At 40.8% G+C, this 19,681-nt stretch overlaps 1 protein-coding gene across 9 annotated transcripts in view; it reads left to right on the top strand.

The window, feature by feature from the left end:
• The window catches only part of GRIK1 (glutamate ionotropic receptor kainate type subunit 1), a 431,016-nt gene that overhangs the window by 304,608 nt on the left and 106,727 nt on the right, over nucleotides 1–19,681 (top strand). For all 9 annotated transcript variants that reach the window (XM_062175682.1, XM_062175699.1, XM_062175691.1 and 6 more), the window contains 3 exons: nucleotides 1,500–1,553; nucleotides 5,548–5,721; nucleotides 18,273–18,416. In XM_062175682.1, coding sequence (XP_062031666.1) covers nucleotides 1,500–1,553; nucleotides 5,548–5,721; nucleotides 18,273–18,416 — 372 coding nt within the window. The remainder of the gene's footprint in view (nucleotides 1–1,499; nucleotides 1,554–5,547; nucleotides 5,722–18,272; nucleotides 18,417–19,681) is intronic.

Raw genomic sequence — 19,681 nt, forward strand, 5'->3', positions numbered from 1 at the left:
GTGTTATTGATGGCCCTGAAACAAGCCTACCCTTTTTAAAAATCCTTTTGTGTGCCTGGTCTTGTTATCACCATAGGAGTGACTTACATGCTATTGGCTCATGATTCATGAAGAGAGTTTCCTATCATTTGTCTTGCTTTTGTGACATTACAATTTCACTGAATATTCCTCTGGTTTCCACGTTAGCAGAAATGTTGTTAAGAAAAGTGTCAGATTCAGGTTCATATTCTGTTATGTGTAGTCACCAAATACCTTCGTTCTTTTTATTCCTTTTGTGTAAAGTCATTTGAGTCTATATATCTTAGGCACCTTCTAGGACCTCTCGTGACTTGTAATGCCTTTCATCAGACTTTTTAATCCATTTCTTAAGGTCTTTGTAGCTTAATGCGAATGTTCAGATTTTCCATAGAACAATAATTCTCAAACGTTGCTATGAGACACCGAAACCCAGGCTCCATTCTCAGAAATTCTGATTCAAGTTATCTCTGTGATGAACCTGGGAATTTTAGATTTTAAAATTTCCATAGGGAATTCTCATTGCATCCTTCTATCTACTGACCCAGAGTTGCAGGGAAAACTGTCTTGGAAATTTGATTCCTAAGTCTTCTCCATTGATTTCTACTCAAAGACTGAAAAAACTGTACCTGTAATAACCTGCCCTAAGGAAGATGATGCACTTATTTAGATTTAGAGAATCATTTGCAATTGTTTCTTCTAAATTGACACCACTTCCAGGAATCCAAAAAAATCACACTGTATAAGCTACTACCAACAAATCCCCTTGTCTTTTCTATCCCCTCCTTCTTCTCTCTCCTAAACAAAGTAGAAACAATATCCCTACTATGGGATGTCTGGAACTATCAAGATCCCAAATACATAACTCAGAATCATAATCAAGACAGTATGCAACTGAGATAAGACTATCCCCTTCCCTCCTCTATAAACTAATCCTCTCTTCTCCCACTCAGTCAATGGGATAAAATGGAAAAAGAGTAGAGCTAAAGGATTCAGAGATATATGCATTTGTAAATTCCTATTTAAATATCTACACACCAGCTTTGCTGTTTTCACATTTAATGAGCTCTACTCTGCGGGGAACATTATGCTAAGTATCAAGGCTAAGGAGATGGAGATCAATAAAGTATATTTTTAAACATAAGATTATGCAGAAGCCTAGGCAGTAGGAAAGACAAACCCTGTGTCATTACAGACAACTCCAAATATAAAATTCGTTGAGCATAAACTATTTTTAAATTTGACATCAGGCTGACTACTTTGTTGTAAATCTAACATAGTGTAATGAAAATAGAATTGGACGAAGGTCAGTGACCTCACTACACACCAGCCTCTAATTGGGCTCCAATTTATGATTCTCCAAGTCTATGGATTTCCAAAGCCCTTCTCGTTCTATGTTCCCAAGCTTTGGCAGTCACCCTACTAATGATCTATTTCTTATTATGTTTCTGCTTCTAAATCTTTCCCTTGTTTCTCTTTTGTAGATTCTGTTCATGGGCATGATGACAGAGTACTACCACTATTTTTTCACAACCCTGGTAAGCGTACCTGGTAGAAATCTATTCCACACAAGAAGAAACATCTTCACGTGGTTATTTCAAATATGTCAACTCCACCAGTGTCAAAGGCAGGCTACTGTCATGGAAATTTGCCTTCCTTTCCTAAGAATTTTCTAAACACAGTAATATGGAACAGCAGATTTCTTTCTTTCTTTTTTAAACCTGCATCAATGCATGAGTATCTGGAAAGGAATTAAAATAAAAATTCCATTACATAGAAATTATCAAAGAGCAAGCTATTCATAAAGAAGCACCACTTACCATTTGTATTCATTATAGAGTACACCAGAGTGTGTGTTGACCTTCTTTAATCCGATGCAGCTTTTCTGCCCATGTCAGGATGCAGCTGGTGCACCAGGGCTTGTTGACCTGAAAGGGGTTTGGAAAACTGTCAGGAAAAGGAGCTTGTGGGATGCTCTACACATTAAGAATTTTGTACCACTAAGAACAATTATGGCTCTAAACCTTAGAAATCCAAACTCTAAGATGTCTTAAACTTTGAGAATTATCAGAAAAAGGGATGATGATATAGAACATTTAATATATCAAAATGATGTGGTAGCTCTTTATCAAGTAATATCCACTCTGCCTGTCAAAAAAAAAAAAAAGAAAGAAATCAGTCACATACACACACACACGCACATGCACACATGTACACACTACATTCTCCCTTCACCCTCCCCCACAGTCACACACACTCCACTTTCTGATCTGAGAAGAAAACACAGAATTAACCTCTGTTAGTGTATCAACTAAAGTCCATCCAGATTCTGGGGGATTCAGCACAAGAACAACTTTAACAAATAAATCCTACTCCTGATGAGTAGAAGAAAAAAAAAAATAGAATAGAAGACCAATGAGCTGTTTTACTCATTTATTCCCGGAAGCAGCAGATTGTATTCCTGACTCACAGATCTCTGACAACATGAGGAGATGCAGACAACATCATGGGATGGGTGCTTTGGCACAGTGGGCAAGAATCATCTATTGAGTTTGGGACAGAGAAGCAGGATGCAGGGGAGAAGTTCCTGAACTAAGGTTTCTGTAGTCTCCTGCCCCATCATCCTACCTTCTTGGTCAGACTCTTTTTTCAGAATAGTGAAGGGAAACCCTGGGGTTTTTTTTTTTTTTTTTTTTTTTTTTGGTATTTTTTATGTATCCATTTCTAATGTATTTGAAAGAGGCAGAGGTACAGAGATCTTCCAACCACTGTTTCTTTCTTCAAATGCCTGCAACATCTCCATATCAGGGACTAGGCCAGGACTGAACCAAAACCTAAGAACTCAGTCAGAGTCTCCCACATGGGTGGTAGTGATCCAACCACTTGAGCCGTCACCTACTGCCTCTTAGGGTGTATATTAGCAGGAAAGTGGAATTAGAAGCAGAGGTGGGGCCAGAGCCTCAGCTCACTAGGCTAATCCTCCGCTTGCAGTGCTGGCACCCCGGGTTCTAGTCCCGGTTGGGGCGCCGGATTCTGTCCTAGTTGCTCCTCTTCCAGTCCAGCTCTCTACTGTGGCCCGGGAAGGCAGTGGAGGATGGCCCAAGTGCTTGGGCCCTGCACCCACATGGGAGACCAGGAGGAAGCACCTGGCTCCTGGCTTCAGATCAGCGGGAGGGGGGGTGGGGTGGGGTGGTGAACCATTTGGGGGATGAACCAACAGAAAAGGAAGACCTTTCTCTCTGTCTCTCTCTCTCTCTCTCACTGTCTAACTCCGCCTGTCAAAAAAAAAAAAAAAAAAGAAAAGAAAAGAAACAGAGGTGGAATGCTAACCCAGCCAATATCGCACACAGAATCATTCACCTCCACTTTGGGACTTTTAAGTGTCTTACTTTGTCAAAAATGGGCCTCCCTCTGGCTCCATAAAGACCTGGATACTAATGCTGACAGTCTGACATCTCCCTGAGAACTTTCTGCAAATTCCATCTGTACAAACCCCAAAATGCTAGTTTTGGAGAAATTTGAGGAAGAATATGAACAGTTGAATCTAAAAACGCTGGTCTTCAATGGAGATGCTTGAAAGTGAGCAAACTGTGCACTGTAGATTCCTGTCCACCCCTCCCATTTCTCCTTTCCTTACCCTGTACTCACAAGAGCATGTCACAAATCAGACCTTGGCGTCCCCACATTTTCTACTGCATAGAAACCACAAGTTGTAGGACAATCTAATTGTTCATGTGTTTAATGTGTTCATTTTAGCACACTGTATCTATGTCCTATTGAATTCCTCGGGGATTAAATATGCATTCTAGAAGTTTCTGTCTGTCTTTTGTTACTTAGGTATCTTTGATCTATTTATTGAGTGCGCTGTGGAAGTCATTAATTCCTGGATCTTTTTCTATAAATTGGCTTCCTGAAGCATTTTACTTTGTTTTTTATCTCCATTCTTTCCTGCTTTGCCTTTGTGATCTCACCGTTCCTTCCCATGAGTATTGACAAAACTTAAAGAAAAAAAATGTATATGCTTAGTACAAGAAAAGGAATATATAATACTTTAAAAGGCAGTACATATTTTCTAACACTGAGCTGGAAGCACAGAACTGCACTCTTGGAGTTCTACCACTTAGTCCAAAGTTATCATGGGAAAGGGTAGCAATGCAGAAGAGTTTTTCAAAAGAATAAATCTGTATGCATCTCGTGCAAATGAAAATCATGAAGCAGTTTCAGGAACTGCTGCTCTCGAGGAACCACTGTCATCACTGATAATGTAGTATCTGTACTGCACTTGCAGCCAGCAGCTATACTGCTAAGGAATTTTTATGTATTTTCTGTTAAATGCTATTTGGGAACTCTTGTTCATTCTTAAATGTGATATGTTTTCCAGCCTAACCTTTTTATACATAAAAAACTTGAAATTACCATGCAAGTGTGTTAGAAATGTGAATCAGTTTACAAACTTCTGGTTTACACTCAGCCTCATCCAGTGTAACGAAAAACACTGGCGTGGGTTAAATTTTATTGCTGAATTAGTCTGAAAAGGAACGAGCTCTGTTGTGTACCTGTTCTCACTTTCAACTCAACCACCCACTCCAATAATATCCTCAGATAAGAACTCTAGTTCTTATTTTGCATAGATGTACAGTGAGCATTCTTCATGTCCTCATTGTAGGGGGTGTGAGTTATGACCCATGAACCAGGAGTGGTCTTTCTGTCAAGTTCATGTGCAATCTCCAAATTTGACCTTCATAGCAAGACCTAGAAATTCTTGAGGCAGCAAGATGTGATGAGTAAGGAGATACTTGGTCACATCGTGACAAAATAAAATCATTAAACCAAATGACCACAATTCTCTCTTCCAATTCCCCTGAGACTATTTTGTACCCAAGGGCGCACAACTTATTGGAAGCCAAATTCCTGTTCTTGGGTTATCCAAACTCTAACAGTCTTGCAAGAAGTGAGTAAAAATGAGAACCGCTTACCGCCTTGGAATGTATCAGGCACTGGCTGGCGCCGTGGCTCACTTGATAATCTTCTGCCTGCAGCGCCAGCACCCCGGGTTCTAGCCCCGGTTGGGGCACCGGATTCTGTCCCAGTTGCTCCTCTTCCACTTCAGCTTTCTGCTGTGGCCCAGGAGTGCAGTGAACGATGGCCCAGGTCCTTGGGCCCTGCACCCACATGGGAGAAGCACCTGGCTCCTGGCTTCTGATTGGCACAGTACACCGGCCATAGCAGCCATTTCGGGGGGTGAACCATTTGGGGGATGAACCAACGGAAAAGGAAGACCTTTCTCTCTGTCTCTCTCTCTCTCACTGTCTAACTCTGCCTGTCAAAAAAAAAAAAAAAAAAGAATTTATCAGGCAGAATGAGAATGAAATGAATGAAAACCAATGGGAGATTTTTTAATAGAAATAGAGTGATAATGGCTGCATTTTTAATTCATCTATGCCCTGCTTCAGTAGTCATTAATTCTCTTTTGCATAAAAACATCAAAAATTCTAATTCTTTTCTACTTCTATCATTTTTAATATTGCACAGGACTTATTTGCTTTAGATCTGGAACTCTACAGGTATAGCGGTGTAAATATGACTGGCTTTCGGCTGCTTAACATTGACAACCCTCACGTGTCCTCCATCATTGAGAAGTGGTCCATGGAGCGGTTGCAGGCCCCGCCCAGGCCGAAGACTGGCCTTTTGGATGGCATGATGACCGTAAGTAGCATTAACCTAAAGTTATTTAAATTAATGCTGAATCCTTAGGGCTTAGGATGAAAATCTTTTATGCCTTTTAAATGTGAGGAGATACAACATGGGCCTTGACTTGCCTAAGAGAAGGATGAGCTTTATGGCTGGTTTGAAAAGCTGTGCCTGGCCACTATCAAAAGTGGCTATTTTTAGCTTGCTGGCTGTACTTACTGCAGATAAGAAAGTTGAAGAGGTAGGCACCTTCATCCGCCCAATGAAGACAAAGCAGGAACTAAAATAAAAGCAAGGAGAGAGAGTTTCTTATCCCTGGGGATGTGGTTTTAGCAGAGAGGGAGGAAAGAGGAGGAAAACCTGCCAGTTGGCCTTCCTTGCTCCTGCCCCATCTCAGCAGGTGGGAGCAGATGTGGAGAAACGCCAGACCCACGTACAGTCTGTGTGTTTGGGTTCCTCCTGCCCCAGGTACGTGCAGGCACAGCCCTTAGACATTGATAGCGCTTTACCGCAGCCATATGTCGCTCCCGGAGCAGGTGCCAAGCCTTCCTCCTGTCAAGTCAGAGGCACTCTGCTAAACAGATAAATTGCAAACCACCTCATCAGAGAGCTTCTCACTAACGTCATTTGTCTCTTGTTGTCAAATGCTCCTACCCTTGCTTTATTTCTCTAATGAAGTTCTCTGGGTGATGAAGAAAATAACAGGAAACAATGATAATAAAAAAGATTCCTATGTAAGAACAGTGGCATGTAAGGTAACAGACATTGAGAATACAAGCAGGTAATAGCATTTTAAATTGGCATAGTATTTCATTCTCTGTTCCCATCACTGGGAAAGCACTCTTTCTTTTAAGATGCAATTTACCGATAAGTGAAAGGTATCATCTCACAGAGAAATGAACTTGGGGATTTCTTTTTTTCTTTTTTCCTTTGAGGAACAAATGAAAAGGAGAAAAAAAAATGAATGAATTAAGTGGTTCTGGATGATTCTATGTTCAGGGTCCCTGACTGTTTTTCAAAACCTGAAATGATTCTTAGAATATACAGTGATCTGCAAGATAGTGATAGAAACCATTTGGGTACAAATGAGCCTTGGGGTGATTTGAAACATTGCTTTGAATAAGAAAAAGTAGAGAACCTCCAGGGTAATACTCTAAATACTCTAAAGAGGAGGTAGAATGGCTCAGAAGCAGAAAGAAAGCAAAGGGCATTAATGAGGTGCCTTGTGCCTTCTTCCCCTTGGTTTTGTAATTCCAGTGAATTCCAACAGGGATCAACATTGTCTGCCCACCTCCCCACTTTCCAGTGAGATTTCTGTCACAGGATGAGTTCTCACAGAGTTTTTACCTATGCCTCATATGCCCCATTAAAAGAGTTACAGATTGAAGCTATGTTAACACAGATTGTGGATTCATGCCAAACATTAAATATTCATCAAGAATGGCTTAATTTACTAAAAAAAAAAAAAAAAAGAAGTGTTTGTGTGTTCAGATACACCGAGCCGACAGACAGTTTGTCCATACTGACTGAGCTGAGGAGGAGCCCAGGGTCAGGGAGACAAAGCTGTGTAATTCCTATGGAATCTGTCCAGGCAGGAGGCAATGTTGCTCCCCCAGGCTGCTGCTGGCGCAGGCCCCTGAGCAGGGGCATAGCAGAGCTGAGTCCCAGTGAATGGAAGCAGCCCTGTTCTGCCTAATGTTTATGACTGCCATTCTGCCTCAGAGAGGGGATTTAGGACTGGGTTTTTATGGTCGTTGTTATTGTTATTATTATAAACTATAAAAAAGAAAGTGGAGGTTTGCCATACCAGAAGAGAAAGCTCACTAGGGAGCTGTAATGGTGGGTAGAATAACTATGTCAGTCCCGTCAATACCAATACAGAGAAAAGTGATAGAACACTGGAAGTCAGATCCAACACTTGTGCAGACAGACCTCTGAAATTGATTCTGTGAAGTACGGTACTGGCCACTATTTATCCAAAGAGTCTGTATTGCACTTCACTCCTTTTCTGTTTCTCTTGGAGGTGGCTAAATTGGGAGTATGGAACTGACTCATGAAGAGGTGAAAGGGCACGTGGGAGGACTTTCGGTGGGCCATATGTAACCCTAGGGAGCAGACAGACTCCATGTCCTCAAACCCAGGCCTGCTTCTAAGAAATCTTTGCTCTCCGGTTGCTACTATCCACATTCTTTTGTGCTTGAAGAGAAAAAGCCTTTGGGTTCTGTTGGGTCTATACAGCAAATGCTGCATTGTCTTCAGTTCTGTATGTCAGGCACTTGTCCCATTGTCTGGATCCCTCTACTATCCAGGATCTCAAATGCCACTTCACCAGAAAGGCCTTGTGTGAAGTACATCAGATGTAGTATCTCTCTCTCTCCTTACCTGCGATGCTTTTCTTCCTCGTCCTTGTAACCTCATTTGTTATATTTTGATTCATTTGTTTAATGCCTCCCCTGAAAGACTATGAATGCTTCCTCTTTTTGTAGTCTGTTCCATCTTCAGCACTATAGCAGTGTCAGGGTAAGCCTGTAACCACTATATAGCTAATAAAATATTTCATGCACACAATAAATATAAATTAAACTTCTTCAAAGACTCCAGATGTTAAATTATAACTATTCAAAGAATCCTGAATATTCCCATGAAAGTCCAAAAAGAGTTCCTATAAATAAAAAACATAATTAGCTAGCATAGAGATTATTCTAAAGCAATAGTACTATTTTTTAAAAAAATTAGTCATAGACTAACCACTATTCATGCCATTAGGTTAATAAGTAAACATAGAGAATGTCATTACCATAATAGGATTGAATTCTTTAAAATCACTTGCATTATTTCATTATGATCCAAGGTGAATTACCAGGTAGACCTTTATAAGTCATATTTTTGTGTGTTCCACATACACACACAGATGCTCATATAAACATATACCACAGATATTAGGGGAAAATCTATGTATGTTTGACTTCCTACCTACTTATCTATCTTCTTTTTTAATATTTTTAAATATTAAGAATTCCAGTATTTTATACAACAAGAAGTATTTCAAGAATACATGTCATTCACATGAAAAAATGTTCAGGATCACTAGCTATCAGGGAAATGCAAATCAAAACCACAATGAGGTTTCACCTCACCCCAGTTAGAATGGATCACCTACAGAAATCTACCAACAACAGATGCTGGCGAGGATGTGGGGAATAAAAGGATGCTAACCCAGTGTTGGTGGGAATGCAAACTGGTAAAGCCACTATGGAAGTCAGTTTGGAGATTTCTCAGAAACCTGAATGTAACCCTACCATATAACCCAGCCATCCTACTCCTTGGAATTTACACAAAGGAAATTAAATTGACAAATAAAAGAGCTGTCTGCACCTTAATGTTTATTGCAGCTCAATTCACAATAGCTAAGACCTGGAATCAACCTAAATGCCCAACAACAGTAGACTGGATAGAGAAATTATGGGATATGTACTCTATAGAATACTATACAGCAGTAAAAAAAAAAAATGAAATCCGGTCATTTGAAACAAAATGGAGCAATCTGGAAAACATCATACTGAGTAAAATAAGCCAGTCCTAAAGGGAAAAATATCATATGTTCACCCTGATCAGTGACAACTGAGCACCAAAAGGGAAACCTGTTAAAGTGACATGGGTACTATGAGAAACAAGGACTTGATCAGCCCTCATCCTGACTGTTGAGGAACAACTTAGTACTTTATCCCTCTTCATCTTATTTTTTGTTCTATTTAATACTATTGGTTGAATTCTTTAATTAACACACAATTACTCTTAGGTGTTTAAATTTAACTGAAAAGTGATCCCAGTTAAATATAAGAGTGGGAATAAGAGAGGGAGGAGATGTACAGTTTGGCACATGCTCAATGGGACTTGCCCCAAACGGTCAAGTTAGAAACATGCCAGAGGATTCCAATTCAATCCCATCAAGGTGGCATGTACCAATGCTATCTCACTAGTCAAAGTGATCAGTTTTAGTTCATAATTGATCATAATGATAGGATTAAGAGTCAAAGGGATCACATAAACAAGACTAGTGTCTGCCAATACTGATAGAATTAAAAAGGAGAGGCCGGTGCTGCGGCTCACTAGGCTAATCCTCCACCTGCGGCACCGGCATCTGGGTTCTAGTCCCAGTCGGGGCACCAGATTCTGTCCAGGTTGCTCCTTTTCCTGTCCTGCTCTCTGCTGTGGCCCGGGAAGGCAGTGGAGGATGGCCCAAGTGCTTGGGCCCTGCACTCGTATGGGAGACCAAGAGGAAGCACCTGGCTCCTGGCTTCGTATCAGCGCAGTGTGCTGGCCTTGGTGGCCATTTGGGGGGTGAGCCAATGGAAGGAAGACCTTTCTCTTTGTCTCTCTCTCTCTCTCACTGCCTAACTCAGCCTGTCAAAAAAAAAAAAAAAAAGAATTAAAAAGGAGAGAAAGATCCAACATGGGAAGCGGGATACACAGCAGACTCAATAGAATGGCAGATGTCCTAAACAGCACTGTGGCCTCAGAATCAGCCCTTAAGGCATTCGGATCTGGCTGAAAAGCTTATGAGAGTATTTCAGGCATGGAAAGCCAAGACACTCTGGAAAAAAAAAAAGACCTAAATGAAAGATCTCCAGTGTGATCCCAGAGGAAAGAACAGGCCATCAAAGAAGGAGGTACCTTTCTCTGAAAGGGAGAACTTCCACTTTGACTATGGCCTTGTCTAAATAAGATCGGAGTTGGAAACTCAAAAGGCTTCCATAGCCTTGGGAACTCATGACAAGAGCCTAGGGTGATTACTGACGCCATAAACAAAGAGTGTCAATTGTTAAATCAACAGCAGGAGTCACTGTGCACTTACTCCCTATGTAGGATCTCTGTCCTTAATGTGTTGTACAATGTGAATTAATGCTATAACTAGTATTCAAACAGTATTTTACACTTTGTGTTTTTGTGTGGGTGCAAACTGTTGAAATCTTTACTTAATATATACTAAATTGATCTTCTGTATATAAAGAGAATTGAAAATGAATCTTGATGTGAATGAGATGGGAGAGGGAGCAGGAGATGGGAGAGTTGCAGGTGGGAGGGAAGTTATGGGGAGAAAAGCCACTGTAATCCAAAAGCTGTATTTTGGAAATTTATATTTACTATATAAAAGTTAAAAAATACATGTCATTAATATATATATATATATACTCAAAACTGAAAATAGACAAATCAGTTATGCTCAAGCCCAAAAATTCTTTTCTTAAAGATTTATTTTATTTTATTCTATTTTATGTTCATTTATTTTGAAAGGCAGAATTACAGAGAGGCATAGAGGCAGAGCAAAAGAGAGGTCTTCCATCTGCTGGTTCACTCCCCAGATTGCCACAATGGGCTGGAGCTGTGCCAATCCAAAGCCAGGAGCCAGGAGCTTCCTCCAGGTCTCCAACATGGGTGCAGGGGCCCAACAACTTGGGCCGACTTCCACTGCTTTCCCAAGCCACAGCAGAGAGCTGGATCAGTAATGGACCACGTGGGACTTGAACTGGCTCCCATATGGGATGCCGGCATTTCAGGTGGCAGCCATACCTGCTATGCCACAGTGCCATCCCCCAAAAATTCTTGATTTCAAACTTAAGAACAACAGAGTTCTTTAAAGGAAAGAAAGGAAGAAAGAAAGAAAACTGCTACTGAGTCAGCAGCATTCAAAAGCAGTGAAATTCATTATTTAAAGCATCTTGAGGTTAAAGAAAGAGTGTTTTATCAACTGAAGTGCGAATTAATTCAACAGAAGTTGGGAATGATTTTTATAGAATTGACTTCATTCCCTTTCATTATGTTTAAATCTTCAGAACTTGGGTGATTCAATCTATTGGTTTTTGGATAGACTGGAGTAATGGAATGGATAATTCTCAGTCTGTGGACCAAAAGCTTATATTACTCACTATTGCACATGGATCACGTAAACAATAGAACATTGATCTGTTGACCATCTACCTAGTTCTTCAAATGCATTCACAATGTGAAGTTAAGTCAGTAGCCTAACCCTTCTCTCTTACATGTGAACATTTCCTAAAATCATGATCCACAGGGAAGATGTTTTTGAGGATTCTCCTGGAGTATTCACTGCCGCTTCTGCCATGAAAGACAATAGGCAGCTGGATTCAGTAGGAAAATCAAGAATTTGCTGGATCTCTTAACTAAGAGGGCTGAGCGAGTTATTTGGTTTTCCTGAGTGTGTTTGCATGTCTGTAAATCTTGACAATAATACTTTACAGGGTTATACTACCGATTAAAACAACATATGCAAAGCCTCTAAAACACAGAGTTGAATTTATTTGATGGTGCATGCTGTTTTGTCAATTTGTACTCAATAAACCAACAAAGTCATTCTAAAAGACCAAGGCATAATCCACTTATTTACAAGAGACTCTTTCCGGGCATTGTGCCTGTAGCACATGATAGCCCCTAACCTGAGTCCTCTGTGACCTTCTGTGACCAGTAAAATCATGCAGATGCATTTCCCAACTCAGCATATGCTCTAGTTCCCCTATTCCTCATCGTCTTTCTCCAAAGCCGCCCAGTGTTCATTGAGACAGTTTGTCAGGTGTTATTTTCCTAATCCCTGAACTTCCAGATGTTGAGTATGTGCTGTGTTAATAACAACATATTACTAACATCCATATGGGATGTCGGTGCTGCAGGCTGGGGCTTTAACCCATTGTGCCACAGTGCCATCCCCTCAAGTGTATTCTCATCACCAAACTTTTTAACCTTGCTCACCCCAATCTGAATGGTCAGATACCCTCTCTGGATTCTGCCTGGAGGGATGCCCATCTGTTCTGACAATGATTTTAGGAAATGTTTAGGAATGAAGACCAGGGCAGGACTCAAGCAAAGATCCTCTGATATGTGGTGTAAGTGTCTCAAGTTACATCTCAATCACTATACCAAACACTTGCTTCAAGATATTTGGATTTTAATTGAGGAGCTTATTAACACAAAGCACATTTTATTATTAACATGTTATAATTAAAATATGGATTTTAATTGAGGAGATTATTAACACAAAGCCAACTTCCTCAACCCATTTCTAAATCCCATTTCAGTGGTGGGTGGCTTTTTCCTACTTCCTGGGCACTCAGATACTCAGGAGGCTCAATGCCTTTTCTGCTACTCTGATTTCTCAGCAGCATGCACCTCCCCCCAAACCTTAGGTTCCTTGGCAGGGCTCCTGTAGGTGAAGTGTTGGTTCTCCTACCCTTACCAAAATCTCCATTCTTTCAAGGAGACAAGTCTCAGAAAGATTAAAATTAGCCAATTCGCCTGAAGTGGTAAATTCACATTACCTTTATGCCATGGATGAAATATTTGGATTGTTTTAAAATTTTTACTCATTTGTTTATTTATTGTTTGAAAAGTAGAGACAGAAAGAAAGAGAGAGCCAAAGAGATCTCCACTTGACTGGTTTACTCCCGAAATGCCTGCAACAACTAGGGCTGGGTCAAGCAGAAGCCAGGAACTGGATGTTCAATCTGGGTCTCCTATATGGGTGGCAGAAACTCACACACTCGCTTACTGTCTCCCAGAGTGGACATTATCAGGAAGCTGGAATGAAGACCAGGGCGGGACTCAAGCAAAGATCCTCTGATATGTGGTGTAGGTGTCTCAAGTTACATCTCAACCACTATACCAAACGCTTGCCTCAATATACTTGGATTTTAATTGAGGAGCTTATTAACACAAAGCAGAGAGGCTGTTACAGAAATCAGGGTGAAATAGTGAAATTTGGGAATACTTCCCAATGTTAATAGGCATAATAAGTTCTTGTCTTTGCCTGAGAAAGAACTCAGGAACGAAATAGAGGAGTAGTGGCATGGTAACAAGGTTTGATGGAGTAAGGCATTTGTCAAAACAGATGGGCATCCCTCCAGGCAGAATCCAGAGAGGGTACCTGGCCATTCAGATTGGGGTGAGCAAGGTTAAAAAGTTTGATGATGAGAATACACTTGAGGGATGGCACTGTGGCACAATGGGTTAAAGCCCCAGCCTGCAGCGCTGACATCCCATATGGACGCCAATTTGAGTCTCAGCTGCTCCAGTTCCTATCCAAGCTTTCTGCTATAGCCTGAGAAAGCAGTGGAAGATGGCCCAAGTCCTTGGGTCTCTGCACTGTGCAGGAGACTCTCTCTCTCTCTCTCTCTCTCTCTCTCTCTGGCTCTAACTCTCTCTGTAATTCTGTCTTTCAAATAAATAAAATAAATCTTAAAAAATAGAAAATACACTTGGCTGGCAAGGTGGGCGTCTTAGGAGAGACTGAGTGAGCTTTCTGTATTCAGGCTGGGACTAATAAGGGAGTGGGGTCCTGTTCTTCCTGCTATTCCCTCTCCTTCTTATGGACAAAGAGGTCTCTGGATATAAAGCAGGTAAAAGTACTCCCTAGATTTTATTGCTAGGCAATCCACTTGGCATTCCTAGGGTACCTTCCTTGGAGAGGAAGGCTGGGACCACCTATAAAGTAACTGGGCGTATGGGCAGGAAATGTAGTGTAAAATACTGGATTGCTTCCAAGGTATACTTCTGATACTCTGGCATTCCTTTACTTTTGCTGGTGCTTTGTTTTTCTTAGGCCTTTCATACAAACATAGGCTATTTAACTTCCTACCTAACATTGGGAGTACCCAAGCTCATCTTCAAGTTTGATGATTTGCTTGAAGGACTTACAGAGCTCAGAAACACTGTTGTACTCACAATAACAGTTCACAAGGCTACTTCAAAAGGTTAGTGGAAAATGGGACTAAAAAATGACTTTATTTCCGGTATAAAAAGTTTTAGAATCCATACATATGAGAAATCTTCATGAAGTTCATGAAAAAAGGAGTATTCTGAAAAAAATTATACATGGAATTCAAAATTTTTGTCCCCAAATAAGCTTACCTTTAATCATATTCTTCCACAAACGTTTTGAACTGCCTTCATATTACAGTAAAAGAATACAGAGTTAATCAGAAAAGGAAAAATATGCACAGAACAGTGTCCAGGAGAAACCATGTCTGGGCTTCCAGATGTCCTCACCCCGTGGAGTCTAATGGATAGTATCTTCTTCCTAGCAAGGACATGACAACATGTGTGAAGTAGTGCTAACCAGAGAAGCTAGCCTGAGCCCTGCTGTGGGGAGTTTATTGGGGGGATCAGTCACCTAGGCATGGAGCACCTATCTAGCATGATTTTGAGTTTCTCAACTCCCCACCTTTCCTGAGGACAAAGTGATACAGTGTGACCCGGGGTCCAGGACAAGAACAGGAGGTCACTGTAAGTCACATTGTAAGCACACTGCTGTCTGGTGCAGGACCCCAGAACACGAAGATACTCTTATCAGCCAGAACTTAATGGCTATCCCCCAGAGCCAGTCAAGAACTAGCCTTTTCTTCAGAACTTGCAGGATTTGAACACCCCAAATCTGCTGAGTGTAAGAACACGCAGTTATTGCTGGGTGTGTTGCACAGAAGCCTACCTTCAATATACTTAGTTCATGATCAGGGTTGTGGTACAAAGGTTTCTCTAGGGGGATTGAGCCATGTGATCTTTATCTGGGCCTTAGATACACATAAAATGTGAATGAAAGAAGAAAATGGAGAGCATCGTTCTATGTCTATTCCATTCCTTCTTACCTAAAATCTCTCGAGAGCTGAAAGCGGGAAGAAATTCAATGGTGGTTTATTAGTGTTAGAAATAATTTAAATGTTTCTCTCATCTGAGAAAACACTTTATGTCAATGGGTAGCATGTTTTTAGAACAAATTCTTGTTCTCTTTGCAAGGGAAAAGTGCTAGTCAGATTGCTTTGAACTGTTGTATTGTCCTTCCCCATACAGAAGCAGTGTTGAGAAAGAAAGTCAAATATCTGTCTAAAGTAAGTTGACAGAAAAGTCAACTCACTAGAATTCCACTCTTTATACTTCTCTCTCAAATCACTCGTTCAGTGAATTCATGGAAACACATATAAACTTGACAAAAAGTGGTCTGTACAAACAAAACCAAATCATTGTAGTGTTGTAGCTGTAGATGTGAGCTCTAAACTCTGAGTCTGCACTGAGTTGGGAATCCTCTCTCCTTCCTTTTCTGGTCACATAAATTTAGGCAAGATGCTCTACTTCCCTAAACCTCAATTGCCCTGTCTGTAAAATGGAGACAATAACTATTTTGAAAGTTTAATTCTAATAATTAAAGGATATGACAAGGGTTACAAGCTTACAATGCCTTCCATGTAATAAATTGTCACTGGATATTAATTTTGATTAAGTAATCACTGTGACTATCAAAGCGCCAGACAAGTAACTTAATTTAGAGGTAGAATAGCTTCAGGGTTAAGAGCATAAATCTAGCATTGACTTCTGGGATTTTAACATTGGTTTCCCAACTATTAGCCTGGAGACACCATTACATCTCTGAATTTCTCTAGCTGTCATGGAGTGAAGATTGATGGTGAAAATTCAGTGTTTGCCAGGATGTAGAACAGCATCTGATGGATAAGTTCTTGCTATTATTATTGGTTTGTATTTTTAAAACTTCAGTCTTCCAAAGTCTCTCTCAAATACACCAAATTAGTCTAGGAGAGAGTGAAGAACATGGATGCTAGAAACAATCATAGGTTCAAATCTTGGCTGTGCGACTGCTCCGCAGAATAACCCTGTACTAGACAATTTTCAGGAAGCCTGCATTTGTTCATCTACAAGATGAATGGCATCAGTCTTGAACTGACAAGAGCAAAATATTTCTAAGCTATAACAATCACTATCATAATCACTACCAATATAATTTCTGTGTGTCAATGATACAGGTATAATTGAAGTGATATATATGAAAATCTTAAGATCATACGGTTCTCATAAACATGCATTTTACTGTAAGCTATGAAATAATAGTAACTCCTTCAGTGGACATTTATTAAACAACTTGTATGTGTCAGAGACTGTATAGATGTTCCTGCCTTTAAGAAACCCACATTCTTATTTTAAAACACATTTATAAACAACTGACAAAAATACATGGAAAATGAAATGATAGAGATCACACAGATTAATAAGGAGTCAAAGCAGAGTTATTTCCTGGCCTCAAAGACTGACAGAATGCAAGATATGGTAACCCTATCCTCTCTTTCCACCTGCATTAAGACATAATCAATCAATGCATAGTAAATGTTGAATAAATCAACTGATTTCAGAAAACCACATGATAATCTTCATTCCATGACCTGGATTCTGGGTTTAACTTTGCCAATTATCAGCTATGCGCATATGACCCTCCACAAATCAATATCCTGCCTGAAGGTCAGCTTTCCCACATAATAAACAGCTTTATCTATGTGCTCTGTGTATTTGGGGGAGTTGTTGAGAATTTCTAACCAGCTAATGTATTTGAAGTTGCAGGAAAAGCCCTCAAGTAAAATGTGAGAGTATTATAAGATTTTATCCCTAAAGAAAACCACAGGCCAGAATATTTTGTAAAATGCTGTAAGTATCATGAAAAATTTTGCATAGTAGAGAAATTTCATGAGGAAGGTAGGAACAAGATGTCCAAACAGAATGGCTATTTTCAGTGTTTATGAGGAACACACATGCCAGCAAAACAGATATTCTCTGGAAAAATTATACTGTGTCATCTTCAGGGAATCTCTTCAAACTTGCTGTTTGATTTGACTCCATAATCCCAGCCTTCTAGACTCCGGGATATGGAAATGAACAACACAAACATCCTATATAGATATTACTTGTTAGTTTTTACTTGCAGCAATTTGTTTTTTGTTTTAAAAATGTATTTAATTACTTAAAAGTCAGTGAGACACTCACACACACAAACATAAGAGAGAGAAAAAGAGAGAGAGAGAGAGAGAGAGAGAGAAAGAGAGGTCTTCTATCCACTGTTTCAATCCCCAAGTGGCTGCAAGGGCAGAGGCTGGGCCAAGCCAATGCCATGATCCTGGAACTCCATCCAGGTATATTATGTGGGTAGCAGGAGTCCAAGCACTGAGACCATTCTCAGCTCCTTCCCCAGGCACATAAGCAGAAAGCAGGATTGGAAGTGGAGCAGGACTTGAACCAGCATTCATTGCAGGCAGGGGCTTACCCTGCTACACCAAAATTCCAGCCCCTGTTGTTTCTTTCTACCAAATATAAACTAGTAAATAAATGAGTAGATGCAGATAATGCTGAGAAACAAAATATGGTATTAAAATATGGAGTTTTATTAGCTTCTAGCTCAATGTAGTTGATCTCAACACTGTGCCTAACATGGAAGACACGCCAAAAATACTAATTATTGGAATCGAGTCTTTTTTTTTCCCCCTGTGGCTGTTCCAATTTGCCCTTTTTTAAAAGAACTCAAAACAAACCAGAGGTATAGCTCCAACTTACTTGGGAGTGTGAGGTATTATTTTGGAGAAAAATAGCTCTTGAGAGTCAAAACTGTCTGAAAGATAAGTGGCCTTGAAGATCTGACACATAGGAGTTAAGGAAGCAGGGATAGTAAAAGAAAGAAAGTAAAGGTGGCATTGAAGATGTGATGTGGTGTGTGTTTTCCTTCACAGACTGAAGCAGCCCTGATGTATGATGCTGTGTACATGGTTGCCATTGCCTCCCATCGGGCCTCCCAGTTGACCGTCAGCTCCCTACAGTGTCATCGGCACAAGCCATGGCGCCTTGGGCCCAGATTTATGAACCTGATCAAAGAGGTAAGTGGTGCTCCCTCACAGTGTGTGCTCCTGTGTGCTCAACACTGCCTGCTTTTTTTATTTTTTTAAATCATCTGGCCTTTTCTAACATGGTTTGGTGGGTGTGATGGCCACTATGGTGCAGATGCCATCATCCACCAGCTTCTTGGTTTCAGTGTCTAGAATTTGTCTTGAACCACTACAAGGAATTTCCAAGTGTGATGCTGGGAAGATCAAGGGAGCTACTAGGCCTGCGCCGTGGCTCAACAGGCTAATCCTTCACCTTGCAGCGCCAGCATACCGGGTTCTAGTCCCGGTCGGGGCACCGGATTCTGTCCCGGTTGCCCCTCTTCCAGGCCAGCTCTCTGCTATGGCCCGGGAAGGCAGTGGAGGATGGCCCAAGAGCTTGGGCCCTGCACCCCACGGGAGACCAGGAGAAGCACCTGGCTCCTGCCTTCGGATCAGCGCAGTGCGCCTGCCATGGCGGCCATTGGAGGGTGAACCAACGGCAAGGGAAGACCTTCCTCTCTGTCTCTCTCTCACTGTCCACTCTGCCTGTCAAAAAAAAAAAAAAGGGAGCTACTAGATTTTAACACTCTCTCCTTCATTTCATGTGCAATCCCAGCTACTGCTGGACTTCCAAACCTTGTTTGTAAGAGCTCATGAGGGCTTATTCCATGGTTCGCTGGGTAGTGGGATGGTTGGTCCATCACTGAAGGGTATTCCCACCTGTTAGCCCACCATTCCAGTGGCCTTTTTTGCCTCTGGCTGGATAAGACTGAACAAAGCAACCTCTTTTTCTTTCTAGAATGCTTAGTTTGTTTTCTTTCACCTAACAAGAAAAGTCTAGTCCTATTCAAAACCTACTCAATGCACTAAAATATTTTTAAGAGGACAGAGTGTTTGGAAGAGGGGAGTTCACTAATGCCCTGGGATCCTTGGCTATACCCACCTTGTCCTATTCTCTGAAACAGTTTGACATCCCTTCATAAGATTCTACTCTGAGATCCTGAGATTCCTTATAGATATGTTCTCTTAGATTATCTTTGACTTCAGTTTTCACCTCAGGATGTGTCTGGACTTGACAATATGGAATTGGGTCCTTAGGAGTGCCCAGGTCTGATTGACTGCTCATCAAGTTCTGTGACACAGCTCTAGTATTTTCTGTATGAGATGCAGAGATCTTTCAAATGAGGAGTGCATTCTTCCCTCCTTGTAATGGAGAAGGATGGAGTAAGACAAAGCTATAACAGAGAACAATGCCTGGAAGCATATTACAAAAGAAG

Source organism: Lepus europaeus, chromosome 2 (genome assembly GCF_033115175.1).
Source record: "Lepus europaeus isolate LE1 chromosome 2, mLepTim1.pri, whole genome shotgun sequence".
Taxonomy (NCBI): domain Eukaryota; kingdom Metazoa; phylum Chordata; class Mammalia; order Lagomorpha; family Leporidae; genus Lepus; species Lepus europaeus.